The sequence below is a fragment of the Mastomys coucha genome, unplaced genomic scaffold (genome assembly GCF_008632895.1).
Source record: "Mastomys coucha isolate ucsf_1 unplaced genomic scaffold, UCSF_Mcou_1 pScaffold5, whole genome shotgun sequence".
NCBI classification, from domain to species: Eukaryota; Metazoa; Chordata; class Mammalia; order Rodentia; family Muridae; genus Mastomys; species Mastomys coucha.
In genome coordinates this window covers 111,904,376-111,926,082 of record NW_022196911.1, presented here as the reverse complement: position 1 = coordinate 111,926,082, position 21,707 = coordinate 111,904,376, and the positions used below count along the sequence as shown (strand labels likewise).

Genomic DNA, 21,707 nt, shown 5'->3' with positions numbered 1-21,707 from the left:
AGAGGCTCAAGAGTTGGGTCTCTTATACTTTGTGGGTCCTGGAGATTGAACTCGGGTTGTCATGCTGGGCGGCAAAGGATTTTCCTTATGAGCCACCTCGACAAGCCCTTAAGTAACTTTTTAAAGAGACAGTGAACATTTCAAAGTACCACCAGATTGTCGAGGGCGTGGAGGAGGGGGAGACCATAGCGGCCAGTCCCTGTACAGGAAGGAGGCGGGGCTTAGGCCGAGTCGTGGCCCTCGCAGCCCGTCCTGACGTCGAACTATGATTAGCACTGGAGTCAACCAATAGGAATGAAGATATCTTTTTAAATTGACCAATGGCGGCATGCGGAGGGCGGGCCCTATCGGCCCTATAAAAGAGGAATCCGGCGAGCCCCGCGGCGGCAGAAGCTCGTGGAGCCGTGGTGGTTGAGCTTGTGGAGTCGTCTGCGCCGGTTGGTCCTAGCCCCCCTCGGCGTTTTCAGGGCCAGCCTACCTCGCCCCTTTGCGCCATGACCACTACCACCACTTTCAAGGGTGTGGACCCTAACAGCAGGAACAGCTCCCGGTAAGGCGACAGGCTAGGGCTCGAGCCTTCAAGGCTAGTGGGGACCGCAGGGCGTTGGTGGTAACGGGCCGGGAGCACCGGGCTCGCGCCCGGGGGAGGGTGGCGGAGTAACGAGTGGGCGCCGCTTTGTGCGGCAGGACTGCCTCGGCTTGTGGCCCCGCCCCAATCGGCGACTCTATTTTTTTTTCCCCCCTGGAGCGATGGTTGAGGGGGACCGTGGGTGGCGGCCCTTTGCCAAACGGCAGGTTGGAGTCGGTGAGAGTGTGCGGGAGGATCGTCTTTCAGCCACCCGCGGCGACACTGGTTGGGTCCAGGATGGTGGGCTTGGTCTCCCAGGAGCCCAGGGAGCCTGCAGGGCGCTGGGTCCTGGGCCCATTGTCCCACATGAGGGCCATGCGCTCCCGCTTCTGGCTCGGGCGTGTGCTGGCCCCGGCCCTGGGCGCTGCGAGCAGATCTGAGCCCTGATCCGGCTGGTCTGCAGGCTCTTTTCCTCGTGGTGGCTCGCCGGGTGTCCGTGCCTGCGCAGCAGGTGCACCTCTGGTAGGGCGGGGCTGGTCATCCCCTCCCTCCACTTCCAGCCCTGGATCGGAGTCCTCTTCTCCAAAGTGCCTTCCTGCGCCTAACAAAGGAGAGATCGGGTCTCCTCCCCCTCCCCACGCCCACCTCCGAGCGCGCGGGGCCGTGAGCCTGCTCAAGTGGGTTTTCGGTGCTCAGATCCTCGGACCTCAGTCCTTCCAAGTCACCTTCTTTACTTCTTCCATTGACTTTGGCCGAATGAGTTCACCCTAGAGCAGGCTTCTCTTGGAGGAGGAGGTTGTCTGTGCTTGGGCGGGGCTAGGGAGTCATCCATTGTCTCTCCAGTAGTATCTCTTCCTGGAAGCTGGGACCTTGCTTGCCACCCTGTGGACTGCATTTTGGGGAGGAGCTGTGTGTCTGGACTGGGACCCTTTTTCTACCCCTCACTTAACTTGGTGGGAGTGATTGTATTCTTTGGAGGGAGTCCATCCACATCGTCTCAGCACACCGTCCCTTAAGTTGGCTTTTAGGCATCTCTTGGTTCTTCCCGAAGGCTTGGTTCCATGTTCTCTGGCCATCTATTTTCCATTGACGATGACCCACAGTTGAGTGTGACCAAGCCTTGGGGTCCCGACCAAGTGGCACAAAAGGGAGCCATTTTGTGGGGCTAAGAAGGCAGTGTGGAACAGCAGTATCTCACAGGGGCTTGACAACTTGCTAACAAAAAGCAGCCTCCTCGAGTAATCTAATGAGGAAGCCCGGGGTTGGTGGGGGGGCAGGAACAGGCTGCTTTCAGTTTCGGGAAGTAGTAAAAGAATTGGTGATATGGAAGGGAACCGAAGGGGCAGCGATTTCAGGGCGGGGCAGAGCTGGAGAGTGGACCTTGGAGACTGGGTCACTCCTCTTGTCATCCTTCAAATGAGGTAATTTGTTACAAAGGACACAGGGGCAGATTGAGCCCTGGGTTTTTGTTTTGTGTGATGAGGCCAACTTTTCCTGGTCTGACACTGGTTCCTGGTAAGATGATGTGTAATGTGGGTTTTGTCCTTTGGGAGTCAAGCTCAGCTCAAGGCTTTGTAGAGCATTTCCGAGTCCAGGGCCATTGCATGCATGTTTGACATGTGAGACAAACACACACTGTTTCCAGCCACCTTTGCCATCGCTTGCCCTCGGAGTTTCTCCCAATTCTCCAGTTCTTTCCCCTTTCCTCAGTAATGTGCTTGCTCTGCAGCCTCATTGGTGAATGCTGTGCTGGAGTGATGGGACTTGGCACTGGAAGAAAGGAGTTATTTTTTAAATTGTTGTCTGTGCTATAGCATTTTTGGGTCTTAACTCGGCAACCTTGAAGCAGTTGCTATCTGTGTGGTTCAAAAAGAAAGAGTCCAAGCCACAGCCGAAGTACTTTGTCTTGCAAGCAAATCCTTTGTTTGGGAACCGCTCGGTTTCAGATGGTCTCTCTAACACTGACGTCATTGGGGAGGTAGTACCTGCTCTCACAGGACCAGTCAAAGTTGGACTAGGCAGGTCTGTAAGATAGAGCTGGCTGCTAGTGCTCTCTAACCCTTGTATTTTCTTGGCCAAAACATATTTACAAGTCCACTAGGGTTCTGAAGAATTTCACGGGCATTTAATTCCACTTAGCCATGAAAGCCTCCGTCTCTGGGAAATGAGGGAGGACAAAGAGACACGTTGGGTCTGATTCTAGTATATCAAGTCATTTAAAGTAAAAATTTAGAACAGTCCTACCCAGTAAGAACCTGTAGGACTGGAGATGTGACGGCTTGTCCGAAGGCTGGGCGAAACCCTGGTTTCTGCCCCCCAGCAGCTCCCCACTTCCCTCCCCCCCCCCAAATAACCACAGAATGTATCTATCCCATTAGTAATAATTTAAACAACTTAATTACCTGGGAACCTGGATGGGGGGGTGTGAGCCTGTTCTACCAGCACTAGAGAGGCAGACGTGGGAGTGTGGCCTCAATCAAGCTCCAGGCCAGCTACCGCTGTGCAGTGATACCCTTCTTCAAGCAAATTTAATGTATGATTATCACTGTTTTAAAGTATGTGCCAGAACACATTTATCTTGATCTATATAATGAATAGAGCTGGGGTTTGTGTGTGTGTGTGTGTGTGTGTGTTTAAGTGTAGGATCTCAACCATGTGGCTTTACACTGGCCTTGATTTAGTATCCAGCAAAGTTTAGCCTCCAACTTGTGACCTCCTTCAGTCTCCTGAGTGCTGAGATTAAAAACACCTGCAGGCATAGTTTTAGATGTTTTAATTTGATTTTTTTTTTTTTATTTTTTGAGACAGCATCTCATTGTGTAGCCTCAGCTGCTGGCTCAGAACTCAGTTCGTAGAACAGGCTGGCTTCAATCTCAATGAGATCTACTTGCCTCTGCCTCCCTGAAGACAAACACATGTATTTGTCTGCTGGCTATGGTGACCACACCTTAAATCCTAGTACACCAGAGGCAGAGGCAAGTAGGAGACTGAAGGAGTAAGGTTTTCCTGTTTTCTATCCCTGGACTGTCTTTCTTCTGTAGGCCTCTGCTTTTTCCCTGTACTGTGACATTAGTGCTCAGGCCTGGAGAGTATTATATGTATGCATGCCCGAGTGTGTATGTGTGTACATGAGTTGCAGATACCTGTGAGAGCAGAGGCATCCAACCCTCTGGAGTTACAGGAAGTTATGAGCCACTTGATGTGGGTCCCCTCTACGAGAACTGCAAATGTTCTTACTGCTGAGTCCTCTGTTTCTCTAGTTTGATGTCATTTTGTGTGCCCCTCATTTCTTTTTAAAAAAATATCTTTTATATTCATTTTTATTTTACATGAATGAGTGTTTTGCCTGAAACTACATGTATGCCTGGTCCCCACGGAGGCCAGAAGAAGGTATCAGATCCCTTGGAACTGGAGTTGTAGATGGTTGTGAGCCACATGTCTATGCTGGGAATTGGATCTGAGTCCTACAAGAGCAGCCAGGCAGTGTTCTTAACCTCCATGCCATTTCTTCAGCCCTTCTCCCTCCTGCAGAAGAGTTATTTTATTTATTATTATTATTATTATTATTATTATTTTGGCTTTTTCGAGTCAGGGTTTCTCTGTGTAGCCCTGGCTATCTTGGAACTCATTCTGTAGACCAGGCCTGCCTCAAAATCAAAAATCCACCTGCCTCTGCCTCCCAAGTGCTGGGATTAAAGATGTGTGCTACCACCACCCAGCTGGTTTATTTTATTATCTGTTGGAGGGGTGCCTGCAGAGTCCAGAAGGGGTTGAATCCCTGGAGAGTTCCAGGTGGCTGTAAGCTGCCTGGCACGGGTGCAGGGCACTGAACAAGGCCTGAGCATTGCATCTTACTGAGTGAGTCACTCATGGCACAATCTAGGGAGAAGGCAGTCCAGGGCTAGAAAAGAAGAAAACCTAAAAGAAATTCCATGTGTTTGGCTCTGAAGACAAACATGGCATTGTTTGATTGCCCGTTTGATTGATTTGAAGCACTTGCTCCAGGCGGCCAGACTGGAGGACTTTAGGCCTGCTGTCAGTCAGTGGGCAGCTGCTTGGAGTCTCCATTCTCAGGCTCTTCTCTCCTGACGAGCAGAGCCCAAGCCCAGCACCCTGCCTCAGCCTCACCTGGCTTCATAGGCAGTAAATGCTGGGCAGTGTTTGTGTTGGATTACACGACTGGGAAAATCCAGGAGTACTTGTGGCTCCCCTCGCCAGGAGCAGGAGCACTGACTAGCCTGCCTGTGCTCCCTGTGGGCTGGCTGTGCCCTGGGCTCATGGAGGATGCAGGGGTAGGGTTGTGGAAGTGGGGTTTAAGAGATCAGCTGAAAGCTGGGTGGTGGTGGCACACGCCTTTAATCCCAGCACTTGGGAGACAGAGGCAGGCGGATTTCTGAGTTCAAGGCCAGCCTGGTCTATAAAGTGAGTTCTAGGACAGCCAAGGTAACACAGAGAAACCCTGTCTCAAAAAACCAAAAAAAAAAGGCAGTTGAATCCTAAGGGGCACTGAGGGGAAGGGTGGAGCATGCTTGAGCCAGAGGAGGTAGACTAGGAAGGGCTCCAAGTAGAGATGACTTGCATTAGTGAAGGAAGCGGAGAGGAGGGTGGCTGAAGGAGCCTGGTTTGTTTAAAAGGCAGAAATGGCAGTGCACAGCCCAGTGAGGAGGAGCAGTGTCTGAGTACTGAGACCAGGAGCCAGCCTGAGGGAGCCGAGGAGCCAGGATTTCTATCAAGGGATCCAGTGCAGACAGGAGAGAAAGTGGTGCTATAAAAAGTTAACTCTGGTCTCCCAGCTTGGTGGCACACACCTGTAATCCCAGTCTGAGAAACTAGAATGGCAATCTCTGGCTGGCCTAGGCTGTACTGTGAGTTCTCTGCCAACTCGGTGACCTGTCTCTGTTACCTTGCCTCCCTCAGAAGCAGACTTTTTTTTGTAAAGTTTTTTTTTTTTAATTTGTTTGTTTGTTTGTTTTTCGAGACAAGGTTTTTCTGTATATCCCTGGCTTTCCTGGAACTCACTCTGTAGACCAGGCTGGCCTCGAACTCAGAAATCTGCCTGCCTCTGCCTCTTAAGCGCTGGGATTAAAGGTGTGTGCCACCACCACCCGACTTTTTTTTAAGGTTTATTCTTAAATGTGTACATGTTTATGTGGGTGCCCTTGGAAGCCAGAAGTGGGCATTGAATCCCCTGGAGCAGAAGTTCCAGGGAGCTGTGAGCTCCCTGTCATGGGTGTTGGGAGCTACACTCAGGTCCTCTGCCTCTCCTCTGAGCCATCTTTCTGCTCCCTTGGCCTTAAGTGTGAGTGCACGCATGTGTGTTTTCTCTGGCATGTATATGGAGGTCAGTGGATAACTTCAGGAGTCTCTTCTCATTCACTGTGGGCTGCTGGGATCCAACTCGAATTGTCAGGCATGGTAGCAAGCAGCTTTACCCATCTAACCAGTCCAGAAGCAGTCTTTAAAATTTTTGGTTAATAGCAATGCAGAAAAATAGGATGCCATTCACCTGAAATCCATTAGTGAGAGAGGGAACACCCGATAGCATGGTGGAGATATGTGGATGGTTTTAATAATAGTTTGTGTACATGATTGCCATGTTCCAGATGATACATATGTGTGATGCTCCTATTAATAACAGTCTGATGGATGGGAACGACTGTGGGCCCTCATTTTATAGAGGAGAGACCTGAAGCATAGAGAGGTTAGGCAGCTCCCGCTGTGTCCCGTAGAAAGTCTGTACCTACATGGTGGCTCTTTCTTACAATCTCAGAACTCAGGAGGCTGGGGAGGAGTTTTGTGCATTTGAGGTTTGTTCAGATTTATACCTTTATCGATTTTTTTACCATTTTGCCCTATTAACCCTTTTGTTCTAAACTTTGTTTATTTTCTAGCCTGAGGGGGAAAACCCAGCCACGTGTTTTCTTGGTTGCAAACCACAGCAAACATCTGTCACTTGAGCTGTGGGGCCTTGCTGGTGGCAGATGCAGCATGGATAGGTGTCACAGTAGGCACCTGCTAGTGTTCTCTAATCCAGTTGAGTTTGGACACCTGGAGATAGTGCCTCCCACACAATTGAGGGTGTCCTGCATGCCTTGTTTATGCAGTCCTGGGAATTGAACCCAAGACTTCCACTAGGCAGATGTTATACCAACTGAACTATAGCGGTAATCACTTTTTTTTTAAAGCAGGATTTTGTTTCTAGCCTAGGGTAGGTAACCTTGAGTTCACTTTAGTCCAGGCTGGCTTCAAATTAACAGCAGTCCTTCTATCTCAGCACCCCACCTTCTGGAATTACAAGGATGAGTTACAGTGCCTGGTTTTTAGGTCCCCCACCCCGCCTCCCTGTGCCTTTGACCTACTGGCTGCAGAGCAGGATTCCTGTAACCTGCCCTTAGGTTTAATTAATTTGCCATAAAATTCAGGGAACCGTCTACATTTATGGGTTTATCATGAAGGGTATAATTAGATAGAGAGTACCTTTTTAGAGAAAGGAGCGCGGGGCTTTGGTGGCCACCATAGCTGCATCTCCTCCTGGGACCTACAGCTTCAGCCCCTCGGGAGCTCACTTGTCTTTCACTGTTTCTTGAGGCAGGGGCTCTCTATGTTGCCCTGGCTGTCCTGGAATTAGAGTGTTGGCATTAAAGGCTTCTGCCACTATACCTGTCTCTTGGGTTTTTACAGAGATATTATTGCTCTGTGCACAGCTGCAGGTGAAGCTGTGTAATGTGCTTGCAGAAAAGGCACATTCCAAGCCAGGGGTTGTGGCAAGAGAGTCCATGAGTTCCCAGCTAGCCTGGGCTACCTATGACCCTGTCTCTGGAAATGGAGCCTGTGGTTTAACTCTATAGAGTGGGTCAGGAAACACAAATTTTTCTGCCTCTCTTTTTTTGGTTCAATATAAAGCCCAAGCAGACTTTGAATTGTAATCCCCCTGCTTCACCCGGCAGTGCTTGGTATTAGAGATGGTGTGGCCTCACAGCATCCTCCACCTGTCTTCTTTCTGGTTTTCAGGGCCTCACACAAGCTAGGCAAATGCTCTTACCAGTGGTTTTGTTTGTTTGTTTGTTTTTCTTTTGAGACAAGATCTCACTATGTAGACCAGGCTGGCCTGGCCTCACAAAGCTCTCGGGTGCTGGGATCAAAGGTGGCATGCACGCACTGTGCACACTGCTCTGCAGGGTTTGTCTTCCACTCCCATGCAGTCTTTGTGGCCAGGGTTAGGGTAGATGGGATACCACCTGAAGCTTTAAAGAGCTTGGGGGCAGGAGAGATGGCTCAGTCCTTAGGAGCTCTAGCTGCTTTTTTTAGGACCCCGGTTTGATTCTCCATATCTATATGGTGACTCACAACTGTCTGAAACTCCAATCCCAGGAATCTTTGGCCTCTACTAGTACCAGGCACACATTTGGTGTATAGATACACATGCAGATGAAAACACCCACTCACACAGAACAAATAACTTTTAAAAACTTTGCTGTTTAGAAAAAGTGCTCCGGTTTATTTTAGTCCAGCACAGTGTCAGCAAGTGTGCATGGTGGTGACAGATGTGCCTGCCTTGTCAGTGTTTCTATGGCTTCCCATGGGGAGGGAGCTATGTCCCAAGAACCACAGAGACACAACCAAGGCACACAGAAGGCCAGAGCTGTTGACACTGTTCCTATGTTGTTCACGGTGGTATAGACTTTCTGGACTTGGACTCTCTGGCCTTAGTGTCCCAGTACTGAGGGTGCACGTGCAGGCCTGGCTCACTGCCCAGCTGGGAGGCTGAACTCTTGTTTTTCTCTTTTAGTATCTTCAAGCACTTTTTTTTTTTTTTTGTATACTGTGGTACTGTCTTCTGTCCTATTATCTCTTTCCTACTCTCTAGCTCTGTGGCTTGCCTTAGGAGGCCTCCTTACTCTTGCTTCTCTCTCCCACCCTGCCTGGCTGGCATGTAGATCAGGCTGCCTTCTTGTTTCCCTAGGGCTGGGATCCCAAGTGTGCACAGCCACACCTAACTTCCCTCTTACACTGTCTGAGTAGACCAAGTTGGCCTTGAATTGGTCCTCCTTCTCTTTGTGCCTCTTAAATGTTGGGATTATAGGCAGGAGCCCCGAGTCTGCCAGAGAGGCAGGGCCCGGAACAAAACAGACACAGCAGGAACGAGTGACTACAAACCTGGCTCCAGCACACGAGGCTTTTATGAAACATTAATTAAGCCATAAGGCAAATGTCAACGGATTCTTGTCATAGCACATTTTTACCTGTCTGTTGACTTTACAGCTAGAAATGAATATTTGGAAGCACACTTTATTTTTTTGGTATTTTGAGACAGTCTCAGTATAGCCTTGGCTGGCCTGGAACTGAAGAAACCTCCCTCCCTCAGCTTCCTGAGTGCTGGGAGCAGCAGCAGCATGAGCTCTATACTTAATTGTGTCTTTTTAAAAAAACAAAACAAAACAAAAAACCTTTCAAATTTAAACACATTTCTGGGCTGGCGAGATGGCTCAGTGGGTAAGAGCACTCTGACTGCTCTTCCAAAAGTCCAGAGTTCAGATCCCAGCAACTACATGGTGGCTCACAACCACCTGTAATGAGATCTGCTGCCCTCTTCTGGTGCATCTGAAGACAGCTACAGTGAATTACGCTAGAGTTCATTTCCCAGCAGCCATATACATGATGGCTCCCGGCCATCTGTACAGCTACAGTATACTCATACACATAAAATAAATAAAATAAATCTTTAAACACATTTCTTAGATCTATTTTTATGTGCCTTGCCTGTATATATGCACACACCACATGTATTCCTGTGCCTCTGGAGATCCTTCAGGACAGGGGTTAAGACTGGCTGTGAAGCCAGGCAGTGGTGGCCCACACCTTTAATCTTAGCACTTGAACTTAGTACAAGTTCAAGGCCACCCTGGTCTAAAGACTGAGTTCCAGGACCATAGGGCTATAAGGAGAGCCCTGTTTTAGAAATCGAAACACCAAAGAATGGTCATGGAACCATCCACCATGTGAGACTGAGCAGAAGCAAGTTCGCTGCTGAGCCATCTCCAGCCTCCAGGTCAAAATTAACAAAGAGATTTGGCCTGTGTTTATTGTACATACTAATGGGTTTCATTAGGACAGATTTTTTTTTCTGTTTTGGTTTTGGGACAGTCTCATGTAGGCCGAGGCTGGTCTGAGTTTGCTGTGTAGCCAAGGATGACCTTGAGTTCAGTCTGAGTTTGCTGTGTAGCCAAGGATGGCCTTGAGTGCCTTGATCCTCACAAGACTCTTGTGCTTCTAGTGTGTCTCCGTTCCTCCCTGTCTTCCTTCTGCTCTTGTGGTAAAATGCAGTTTTATGTGTCTGTGATCTAAGGTCCAAAATGAGGACAAACACTGTATTTGTATTCGTGTATCGTGAATCTGTCTCACCTCATTTAATACGCCGATTTCCACTTAACAACCATTCTCTAGCAAATCCTACCCCCCCCCCCGACCCCCCGCCGCCCCCAGACCTCTGGGTGGCTGACTAAAGTGCCATGGAGTTTGTTTTATTTTCAGACAGTTCCTGGCTGTCCTGGAACTTATTTTGTAGAACAGGCTGGCCTCAAACTCAGAGGTCCCCTGCCTCTGCCTTTTCAGAGATGGGATTAAAAGCATGAGTCACCGCCCCCTGGCAACTCAGTGTAGCTTGTTTTGCATGCTTGCTCTGTGGTGGGCCACCTGAACAGTTCTGCAGTGAGCATAGGTGCATGCTTGCTCTGTGGTGGGCCGCCTGAACAGTTCTGCAGTGAACATAGGTGCATCTCTGTAGTGTGCTGATGGCTCTTCAGCAAGATCATACCAAGTATGTTTTTATTTACATTTTATTTTTCTGAGACAGTCTTACTATGTAGCCCTGACTAGATTGCAACTCCATACACACACCAGGCTGGTCTTGAATTCTGCTTCCTGAGATCTGCCTGCCTCTGCCTCCAGTGTTGGGATTAAAGGCACACATATGCTATCACACCTTGTTAAGATTTCATTTTTATTTTATTTTATTTTATTTTTGGTTTTTCAAGACAGGGTTTCTCTGTGTAGCCCTGGCTGCCTGGAACTCACTCTGTAGACCAGGCTGGCCTCGAACTCAGAAATCCGCCTGCCTCTGCCTCCCAAGTTGTGTTGATTTCTTAAATAAAAAGATTGTATGTACATCTGTGCACTGTGTACTTGCCTGGTGCCCATGGAGGCCAGGGGAGAGCAGGGGAGAGCACCCGGTTCTTTGCAGTTGTAGTCACAGATGGTTGTGAGCTGCTAGATGAGTGCTGAGCCATAGACTTGGAAACTGCAGATGCGTCCAGTCCTAGGCTAGACTGGGCTGGTGCTGAACCCATAAAGATCCTCTGCCTACCAGATGCTGGGATTAAAGGCCAGTCCCAGATAGTTTAGCATGTATATGAGTGCTTTGCCTGTATACGTATGTACAGTGCCTACAGAGGCCAGAGCCTCCAGAATTGAAGTTACAGATGGTTGTGAACCACCATGTAGGTGCTGGGGAATCCAACTTAGGTCTTTACGCTTAGTAGGCATCCCCCTTTGTCTGCTAGCATCACTTGTTCTCGGGAGCTTTTGTATCTATATTCTTTTTTTTTTTTTTTTCCTATTTAGTTGAGAATAAAAATGGCCGGGTGGTGAGTTTCAGGATGGCCAGGGCTATACAGAGAAACCCTGTCTTGAAAATCCAAAAAAAAAAAAAAAAGAATAAAAATGGACATTCTTCTTTTGGGTGGCTATGATGCTGTGGTCCATGGGGACTGGCAGTCCTGCCTCAGTGTCCCAAATTCTGATTACAGGTGTAATAACTTGATGTTGTTCTAAACTTCTTTGCAAATATATTTAGGTAAGTCCAGAGAGACGAGGCTCCTCCGGTCACTTGCCCTGGCTCAAAAGGACAGAGTCTGTTACCTATGGCGACTCTCAGCTCATGCAGCTTTTGGGTGTGGTAGATGGTATTAATGCAGAAGGGTAAAGTCCTGTTAGTACCGTGACCCACCAGCAGTGGTTTACAGCTGATGATTAAAGCCCTCCTTGATAGCAACAGTCTGGGAGGAGGGGAGAAGGGTCAGAGGAGTGACGGTATTGGGACATATCTATCCAAGAGGTGTTTTCGTGTGGTCTGAAGGTAACGTCTTACCATTGTTTCTAGGGTTTTGCGGCCTCCGGGTGGTGGGTCCAACTTTTCATTAGGCTTTGATGAGCCAACAGAACAGCCTGTGAGGAAGAACAAGATGGCTTCTAACATCTTTGGGACACCCGAAGAGAACCCCCCATCTTGGGCCAAGTCAGCAGGTACTTGCTTGTTTTTTGGTTTCAAGACATGGTCTCTCTGTGCAGCCCTAGATCTCGCCCTGTACAGCAGGCCCAGCCTCAAAGTCTGATCAGCCTGCCTTTGCTCCCCGAGTGCAGAGATTAAAGGCGTGCACCACTACACTGTCTGCAGGTACTGGTTTTACAAGGCAGTCCTTATTAAAGTCACCGATTCAGCAGGATATAGAACTGATTAGCAAAGGCTGAACCTAAACAAGCAAGAAATACAGTACTGGCTGGGGGTGTGGTGGCACAGCCTGTAATCCAGTACTTGGTAGACTCATGCAAGGTGGTTGGGAATTCCTAGGTTCTGGGCTCTACATGAAGGCTGGAATAAGGACCAGAGGCAAAGTGGCCCTGTAGTAGCTTTCAGCCAGCCTGCTTCAAGTATCATTTTGTGATATGAAATACAATGTTTTCTTTTTTTTTTTTTTAATCGAGACAGGGTTTCTCTGTGTAGCCCTGGCTGCCCTGGAGCTCACTCTGTAGACCAGGCTGGCCTCAAACTCAGAAATCCGCCTGCCTCTCCTCCCAAGTGCTGGGATTAAAGGCGTGCGCCACCACTGCCCTGCTGTTCTTTCTTTTTAAGTGATTAATTTTACATGTATGAGTGTTTTGCCTACATATATGTACCATGTGAGTGCTAGGAATGGAACCTGGGTCAGCCGTGGGTTTTTTTTGTTTTTGTTTTGTTTTGTTTTTTGTATATTTGTGTTCTGCCTGCATGTTTGTCTGTGTTGAGGGTGTCAGGTCCTGGAAGAGCAGCCGAGGGTTGCTTGACCACTGAGCCATCCGCCCAGCTTATCACCCCTTACTGTGGTATACATTGGTTTCTAGGTGCCAAGTCTAGTGGTGGCAGGGAAGATTCGGAGTCATCCGGAACACAGAGAAGTAACTCTTCTGAAGCAAGCTCTGGAGATTTCTTAGACCTCAAGGTCAGTTTGATAACAAGACAGACTCCTGGGGTAGCCAAGGGCTCTGTGGTTAAATGCCTCCTTGTTTTTTAAATAACTGTTTTTTCTGTTTTCATTTTACTTGCTCAGTTCTCCTTAAGAGAATGTGCTGAGGGGACTGGAGAGATGGCCTAGTGGTTAAGAACACTTAGTGTTCTTCCAGAGGTCCTGAGTTCAATTCCCAGCAACCACATGATGGCTCACAACCGTCTGCAATAAGATCTGATGCCCTCTTCTGGTGCATCTGAAGAGAGCCAGTGTACTCATACGTAAAATAAATAGATCTTTTAAAAAGGGGGTCGGGGGAGCAGGTGGATTTCGGAGTTCGAGGCCAGCCTGGTCCACAGAGTGAGATCCAAGACAGCCAGGGCTATCTATATAGAGAAACCCTGTCTCTATATAGAAAACAACAACAACAAAAAATAAGAAAGAAAAAAGAACGTGCTGAGCAGTCTTGGTGATGAAAATTGTAAAAAAAAAAAAAAAAAAAAAAAAGTGTAAAGTGAGACAAAGCCAGGCAAGTCCGCTGAAGGCAGACCTGGACTGATGTTTCCCAGCTCACCAGAAGACCTGGGTCTCCCCCAGCATTGCTACATGAGACCAGGATGGTGGCTCCAACCTATAATCCCAGCACTTGGGAGCTGGTGGCAACAAGATCAGCTACACAGGGAGTTGATCCATGAGACCCCCATCCAAAAAGGGGGGGTAGGGGAGGCCTTAGGGAGGACAGAAAGTCAGATGCATGAGTTAACGTCACCTGATCAGACATCTCTTTAGTCAGGTTAGTCTTAAACCCTTCAGCGGCTTCTGATCCCTCACCTTCCCCTGAACCTCATGTATTGGAGTTGAAGAGTTATGCCAGTTGTCTGAATGTGTTAAACATGTCACTTGGCAGCACTGATGTCACAGTAGGATGTGCCTGCAGAAAGCTGCCACTGAGTCCCCTGGGCGTGTCTGGCTTTCCTGGGAGGTCTTCCTGACTGGTACCTCAGAATAGCCTGAGGCATATCCTAGGTGTAGAGAGGCTCTGCGGCAGCTGTGGAGTGGTCAGCTGCCTAGGGAGGAGGGGAAAAGGGAAGCCAAGGCTCACCATTCCCTTTTTGAGTAAAGATCCTCTGGTTCAGGGTGTGTGTGGCTGTGGTGGGCTGGCTGCCTGTCTGTGTCACTGGCTTTGGTAACAGTTATTGTGCTGGACAGCTGGACAGTGTGGCCCCAGATTACATCCAGCTTGTAGCTAGACCCTGCCCTTGCCAAAATAGAATTTCTTTTTCGATTTTTGTGTTTGATTTTTGGGTTTCTCTGTGTAGCTCTGGCTGTCTTAGAACTCACTCTGTAGACCAGGCTTGAACTTAGGGATTCTTTTCCTCTGCCTCCCAAGTGCTGGGATTAAAGGTGTGCACCACCACCATGCAGCCCCAAATGGGATTTCACAGTTAATTTCAACTGGGTTAGCTTCTCTTGAACTATGATCATTTTATGTATTACAGAATTAAGACGGGAACTAATTCTGAAATTTTCTTTTCCAGGGGGAAGGTGATATACATGGTGAGTATATTTTAGCACTGATTGCTGTTTTTATAATCCTGTTAGGTCTGAGTTAACATTCTACTTATTTAAAAAATATATGTGTGTCTCCTCATCTTGGGCCAAGTCAGCAGGTGTTTGTTTGATTTATTGATTTTTTGGGAGGGTGAGGTGGGGGGGTTGAGACAGGGATTCTCTGTGTAGCCCTGGCTGTCCTGGAACTCACTCTGTTGACCAGGCTGACCTCGAACTCAGAAATCCTCCTGCCTCTGCCTCCCAAGTGCTGGGATTAAAGGTGTGTGCCACCGCCGCCCAGCTCTACTTTTAATTTTTTAAATCAATTATTTTATGTATATGGGTGTTTTATCCACATGCATGGCTGTGTACCATGTGTGTACTTGTAGTCCAAGGAGGCCTGATACATTGGGACTGGAGTAAGAGATGGTTGTGAGCAGCTGTGTGGGGCTCCTCTGAAGTGAGCTGTAAGAATAGCCGGTGTTTTTAAATGGAGCCCTCTCTCCAGCTCCCATGCTTCCTTTTTTTATAATTTTGGGATTGGATCAATTTGGATTGGCTTCAGATGTGGCTGTCTCAAGTGTGTACAGCCACACCTGGCTACATATAACTCTCTGACTTTTTTTTCTTTTTCTTCTTTTGGTTTTTTTGAGACAGGGTTTCTCTGTAGCCCTGGCTGTCCTTGAACTCACTCTGTAGACCAGGCTGGCCTCAGATTCAGAGATCTGCCTGCCTCTTCTTCTCAAGCGCTGTGTACAGCACTATTGCCTAGTTGTTTATACTTTATTTCTGAGGCAAGGTCTTATGGTAACCCAGGCTGGCCTTGAACAGTATCTGCTCTCACTTCCCATGTCACACTTGTGTGTGCCAGTGTGGCTCATCACATTCACCACCGTGACCTAACAGCACACTGGGCCCCTGCCACTGCCTGTGTAATGTTTACTTTGTAGAATTGCTTTTGCATTCTTTTTGGTTTTTGGCTTTATCTATTGTGAAAAATTAAACATGTTCATTGATGGCACAAGGCAAGTATAAATGGTGGGAATGATAGTCTATGAAAAGGACTTGCCGGAGAGTTGCTGGAAGTAAATTTTATTTAGTATTTTTTGTTTTTGTGTTTTGTTTTGTTTTGTTTTTTGAGACAGGGTTTTTCTGTGTAGCCCTGGCTATCCTGGAACTCACTCTGTAGACCAGGCTGGCTAGTTTGTTTTTTTGAGACATGGTTTCTGTATGTATCCTTGGCTCTTCTGGAACTTGGTATAGAGCAGGTGGCCTACAGAGAGCCACCCACCTCTGTCTGCTGAGTGCTGGGATTAAAGACATGCATCATATAGTGGGTTCCAGGACAGCCAGAGCTACATAGTGAGACCCATGTCTCAAAAACAAACATACGAGGCCAGCCTGGTCTACAGAGTGAGTTCCAGGACAGCCAGGGCTACACAGAGAAACACTGTCTCAAAACCCCCCAAAAAGAACCCCAAAACAAACAAACAAACAAACAAAACCAAACAGAAACAGGTGCTATACATCTGAGCCTGTTTCTCAGAGAATGGAATCAAGCCCGATACTTGGGATCTTTTTTTGGTTTTTCAAGACAGGGTTTCTCTGTGTAGCCCTGGCTGGCCTGGACCTCACTCTGTAGACCAGGCTGGCCTCAAACTCAGAAATCCTCCTGCCTCTGCCTCCCAAGTGCAGGGATTAAAGGCGTGCGCCGCCACTGCCTGGCTATACTTGGGATCTTTTCTTTCTCTTTTTAGGGGAAAAATTCTGGCAAGCTGGATTTTACATGTAGGTGAATAGTTATGTCATTCCATGGCTATAGAATTCAAGATTCATAAATGGAGTTGTCAGTATGGGGCCTGGTCCTAAAACCCCCACCATCTAGGGGATATTAGGAAGGTCACAAGTTCAAAGCTCTTAGTGCTGGGCAGATGGCATGCTGAGATGTGCCAGCTCCTGGGTCTGGGTTGACCCATCAACCATTAAATCTGAGCAGGGCCACATCCTCCTGTAACCCAGTGCTGTGGAAGGATCCATCCGAAAGATTACAGTTAAAAGTGTTGGTACAGACAACATAGCATGCTCTGGCCTCCACATACATATATAAAGGAGTGCAGACACACAGTCTGTTCATATATTTTATTTATTGTTTGTTTTAAGAAAAGGTGTCAGCCTGTAACCCTGGCTGACCTCAAACATTCTATATAGCAAAGTATGACCTTGCACTCCTGATTCTCCTGCCTCTACCACATGGAGTTAAAGGCCTGTATTACCATGCCTGGCCTATTTGTGTAAATTTGAAAACCACATAGATACACAAAATCAGTAGGTAACATACTGACAGGTTCCATTGGTGACTTTTGATATCTTTTTTTCTACTTGTTTGAACCATTTTGAAACTTTGTTTTCCTAGAAAATGTGGACACAGACTTCCAAGCCAACCTGGCCCAGATGGAAGAGAAGCCAGTGCCCGCTGCTCCTGTGCCCAGCCCAGTGGCTCCGGCCCCAGTGCCATCCAGGAGAAACCCCCCTGGCGGCAAGTCCAGCCTGGTCTTGGGTTAGCTTCTTGTGTTGGAACTCTGTCCTTCTGTTTGTTTGTTTTTTCCATGCTTGTGAACTGCACAACGTGAGCCTGACTGTACATCTTTCGGATTTGTTTCATTAAAAGAGAAGCACTTTATGTACTGCTGTCTTTTTTCCCCTGCTTTCTCTCTTCCTTTTTCTTCTGTCTGTCTGACTCCTGGGTCCGTGGGCGGGCCATGGCATGAGTGTTTTCTAGTAGTAGACTGGAGTAGTAGACTTTTTAAGAACACATGATCTGGTTCCTGATGTGTAGAGACTCTGATGTACCAGGGTTTTTGATGCTGTCCTTGGCTTCATGTGACAGACAGCAGCCACAGGCACTGCCCTGCAGCCCCTGCTCCCAGCTGTCCACAGGGTGGGCACCACCCTGCTCTCCTTGCTGTTGCCCCACCATCAGTGCCCTTTGCTAAGTGCACCTTCCTGTGCCATATGGAGTGATCAAAGCAGCTGCACTCCACGTCCCGCTGCCTTTCACACCCTGAGGATGCCGGTGGCCACTGTGACTGGCCGGCTGCTGGGCAGAGCCACCCAGCGCAGAGGATGGCTTCAGGTATACAAGCAAGCTCCCTGGAATTGCAAGGTGAAGCACACAAGGACGGCCATCTCAGAGTGGGGCTGTAGGTGCAGGCCCCACAGGGACCTCCTAGCGGAAGAACTGGGCGTGTGCATGCTGCTGGTGCTTGACCATGAAGAAAACCTCATGTGACACTTGTACTTCTTAGTCCTGGACTGTTGCTCAAAGTAAACAATGCCAACCTTTTGAAGCACTGTGTTTTGTCTTATTATTTTTAAGGTAGAGGGTGTGTGTGTGTGTGTGTGTGTGTGTGTGTGTGACAGAGACAGAGACAGAGTGTCCCCTTTGTGGCTGAAGCTGCCCTCGGAACCTGACTCCATTTTCAAGTGCTGCACTTTAGGTATGCACCACGCCCTTTATGTGGTGCTGGAGATGGGACCGGGTGAGGGTTTCTGACGGTTGCCTGCACCAGTAGAGTTGCATTCCAGAGTGCTAGATGTTCTTCCAGAGACTCTTGAGTTCAGTTCCCAGCAACCACATGGTTGCTCACAACCATCCTGTAATGGGATCTGATGTCCTCTTCTGGTGTTGCTGAAGAGATGGACACTGTACTCATATACATAAAATAAATCTTTTTTGTTTTGTGTTTTTCGAGACAGGGTTTCTCTGTGTAGCCCTGGCTGTCCTAGAACTCACTCTGTAGACTAGGCTGACCTCGAACTCAGAAATCCGCATGCCTCTGCCTCCCAAGTGCTGGGATTAAAGGCGTGCAGCACCACCGCCCTGCTAAAATAAATCTTTTTAAAACAGCATAAGTAGGGCTGGCGAGATGGCTCAGCGGTTAAGAGCACTGACTGCTCTTCCGTAGGTCCTGAGTTCGGATCCCAGCAACCACATGGTGGCTCACAACCACCCGTAATGAGATTGGATGCCCTCTTCTGGTGTGTCTGAAGACAACATACAGTGTATTACGCCGGAGCAAGCTGGGCAGAGGGAGAGGGGCTAGAGCGAGCGGAGCCTGCAGAGGTCCTGAGTTCAATTCTCAGCAGCAACACACATGATGGATGGCTCACGGCCATCTGTACAGCTACAGTGTACTCATAAACACAAAATAAATAAAATAAATCTTTAAAAAAAAAAGCATAAGTAGGGACTGGAGAGATGGCTCAATGGTTAAGAGATGGCTCAATGGTTAAGAGCCTTGACTACTCTTCCAGAGGGCCCAAGTTCAATTCCCAGCAACCACATGGTGGCTCACAACCATCTGTAATGGGATCTGATCCCCTCTTCTGGTGTGTCTGAAGACAGCTACAGTGTACTCATATAAATAAAATATAAATCTTTTTTTAAGCATAACTAGGTTCTAGAACATTTTACATGTTTGACAGCTGTCGCCTACTATCATTTCTGCGAACTGCAACAGGCTACCTTCCTGAATAGGCCCATGGCTTTTAAAGGCCTGATTTTCTACTATGAATCTCACAGGGAGTAAACCTGTACCTATCTTTCTCTGCCTCTTAGCAAGGGTGGGGCTCCTGGGAAGAAAGTTCCCTAGTTGGTGTTTTAACTTGATAGTTGGCCTTACCTTTTATTTTAGAGATAAGCACCTGGTGGGCAGTGTTTGAGGGAGTGGAGGTTCAGCTAGCCTCAGCATTATTGGAGCAGATTTTAGGGGGCTGTCTGGAAACATTTGCAGGAGGGGCTTTAACACTCCAAGTTGGAAAATCTGTAAAGTCACATCTTCAACCATTTTTTAAGTGGGGTAGTAATGCTTGGAGGATTGCTTGCTTAATGCTTAAGAACATTTGCTGAGCCTGACAGTGGTAGCACACATTTAATCCCAGCATTCAGGAAGCAAAGGCAAGTGGATCTCTTGTGAGTTTGAGGCTAGCCTGGTCTACGAAGGGAGATCCAGGACAGCCAGTGCTATACAGAGACGCCCTGTCTGGAAACAAGAACATTCACTCTCACAGAAGACCCAGGTTCAGTTCTCAGCATCCACTTAGCAGCTCTCTAATTCTAGCTCCATGGCCTTGACGCTTGCTGGCCTCTGCATGCTCGCATTGGTGCACATATATACATGTAGGTAAAATACTTAGAAGATAAAATATTTTTAAAATGTGGGGTGCAGTGGTGCATGCATTTCATTCCTAACCCTTGAGGTTGGGGCAGCAGCGTCTGGAGTTAGTGCCTAGCCCAGGTAGGTGGTGAATTTGAGGCAAACCCAGGTGCATAAAACCCTCTTGTGAGAAAAATAAAGGGGGGGGGGTTCATCCAGGAGATGTTTTGGGAAGTCTGGGGTAAATAGGTAAATTGTATATATGTATGGGATTCTCAAAATGTTTTTAAATAAAAGTTACTGAAAGGGCAGGAGAGAAAGCCCTTTTGATGGGTTAAAAGATGAACCTTTTAACTCAGTGAAAATTGGCTTGGCTTAGTGAAAAATTCAGTCCCTAAGTAAGAACAGGGTATGTTGTGGTTGTTATTGTTTGTTTTAATGGTTTTGTTTGCCTTTTTGCACTTTTAAAATTTGTTTATTTTTAAGATAGGGTGTTCACTATGTAGCTCTGGCTGTCTTGGAACTCAGAGGTCTGCCTGCCTCTGCCTCCTGAGTGTGAGCATTAAAGATGTGGGCCACCATACTCGGCTCCTTTGTTGTTATTGTTTTTTAGATAATATTTATTATATGTGAGTACACTGTAGCTGTCTTCAGACACACCAGAAGAAGGCATCAGATCTCATTACAGATGGTTGTGAGCCATCATGTGGTTGCTGGGATTTGAACTCGTGACCTTTGGAAGAGCAGTCTGTGCTCTTAACTGCTGAGCCATCTCTCCAGCCCAAACTGGCTTTTCTTTAAGTGAGATGGCGGGCTCCATGTTGACATACTTCTGCCATGGTTTAGAAGTCATGTCATATTGGGGTGTAGCGGCTCCCACGTTTAAACACAGCATATGGAAGGCACAGCAGGCAAACCTGTGGAAGTTTGAAGCCAGCCTGATTCACACACTCAGTTTCAGAGCAGCCAGGGCTATGTGGCGAAACCCAGAGTCAGAAAAAGAAAAGTCGTTAGATAAGAAAGACTAGCCAGCAAGAGGGCTCACTCACTCAAATCTGCATTTATAGTTGGAAAATTGATGTGATGTCGCCATTGACTCTGAAATCTACAAGTATAGGTTGTGTGTGTGTGTGAACATTTAACATTTTCTAGAAGGACATAGAAACTTTCGATTCTACAGGAGACCTCGGTTCCACGGGAAAAAGATTCAGATTCAGATTGAAAACAATGCTACCGTTTCAAACCAAGTCTGGCTTATGAGTCCTGTCTCTTGAAAGCCCAGCTCACGCCCACAGTTGTCTTTAGGGGTCCTTCTCATCCCTTGAACTGGGAGACTCGCGATCCTGTCAGCTTCCAGCCTGGACCAGCATGGGAGAGGCAAAGTCTGCATTCTGCATGAGAAGCAGGTTCCCCATTGCCATGTAAGTATTTCGGATCTTAGAGGTCATGGGAGAGGAATTCTGATGCTGCATAGGAGCTGCAGCTCCATAAGGGACGCAATGCCATCCTGGGCACCTCGTTGGCCACTCTATGTAAATGAACAGAGTGGGGCCCGCCCCTACCCCCATCCGGTTCCGGAAGCTTGTTTCAGTGTCTGGCATCTTCCTTGCTTGCTGCGGTGCTCCGCGGAGACCCCGGGCGTGGCAATGGCGGTGAAGCGGCCAGTGCGCGTGCTGGTGGACATGGACGGCGTGCTAGCTGACTTTGAGTCCGGCCTCCTGCAGGGTTTCCGCCGCCGCTTTCCCGGGGACCCGCATGTGCCGCTGGAACAGCGCCGGGGCTTCCTCGCCAACGAGCAGTACCGAGCCCTGCGCCCGGACTTGGAGGTAGGAGACCCGATAGGGAACTTCTAGTCTGAGTTCTCTTTTAGGCACAGTTCACCCCCAAACCAGAAAGCCTGAAAGGACACACACACACACACACACAGAGGAACCGAGGTCTCCTGCAGGATCCTTTTTATGGGTCCTCTCTGGGGCTCACACACACACACACAGAAACCGAGGTCTCCTGCAGAATTTTTTTTGTGGCTCCTCTCTGGAGCTCCCCCTGCTGGAAAGCAGGAGCAGGACCAGAATATCTCTCTCTGTCTCTCCTCTCTCTCTCTCCTCCCTCTCTCTCCCTCCCTCCCTCCCTCCCTCTCTCTCTCTCCCTCCTTCCCTCCCTCCCTCTCTC

General features: G+C 48.1%; 2 protein-coding genes across 4 annotated transcripts in view; both read left to right on the top strand.

Annotated features, from left to right (window-relative positions):
- The first annotated feature begins 362 nt into the window (after positions 1–362).
- Jpt1 (Jupiter microtubule associated homolog 1) lies at positions 363–17,726 on the top strand. 3 transcript variants are annotated; one of them, XM_031352854.1, is made up of 5 exons: positions 367–550; positions 11,727–11,869; positions 12,725–12,822; positions 14,367–14,385; positions 16,793–17,726. In XM_031352854.1, exons 1-5 carry the CDS (start codon positions 495–497, stop codon positions 16,939–16,941), a joined length of 465 nt encoding a protein of 154 aa, XP_031208714.1. In that variant the 5' UTR covers positions 367–494; the 3' UTR covers positions 16,942–17,726. The 3 variants fall into 3 exon arrangements, with proteins under 3 accessions (XP_031208717.1, XP_031208714.1, XP_031208715.1); XM_031352855.1 differs by lacking the exon at positions 367–550 and adding an exon at positions 648–805; XM_031352857.1 differs by lacking the exon at positions 14,367–14,385 and having other exon boundaries at positions 363–550.
- Positions 17,727–21,086: 3,360 nt separating this feature from the next.
- Nt5c (5', 3'-nucleotidase, cytosolic) overlaps positions 21,087–21,707 on the top strand; it is a 1,638-nt gene continuing 1,017 nt past the window's right edge. The window contains exon 1 of the mRNA XM_031352895.1: positions 21,087–21,361. Coding sequence (XP_031208755.1) covers positions 21,182–21,361 — 180 coding nt within the window. The 5' untranslated portion in view covers positions 21,087–21,181. The remainder of the gene's footprint in view (positions 21,362–21,707) is intronic.

Coding starts and splice junctions, on each gene's coding strand:
- Jpt1 (XM_031352857.1), top strand. CDS start 495: ATGACCACTACCACCACTTTCAAGGGTGTGGACCCTAACAGCAGGAAC. Junction 551..11,726: donor AACAGCAGGAACAGCTCCCG/GTAAGGCGACAG, acceptor CATTGTTTCTAG/GGTTTTGCGGCCTCCGGGTG. Junction 11,870..12,724: donor ATCTTGGGCCAAGTCAGCAG/GTACTTGCTTGT, acceptor ATTGGTTTCTAG/GTGCCAAGTCTAGTGGTGGC.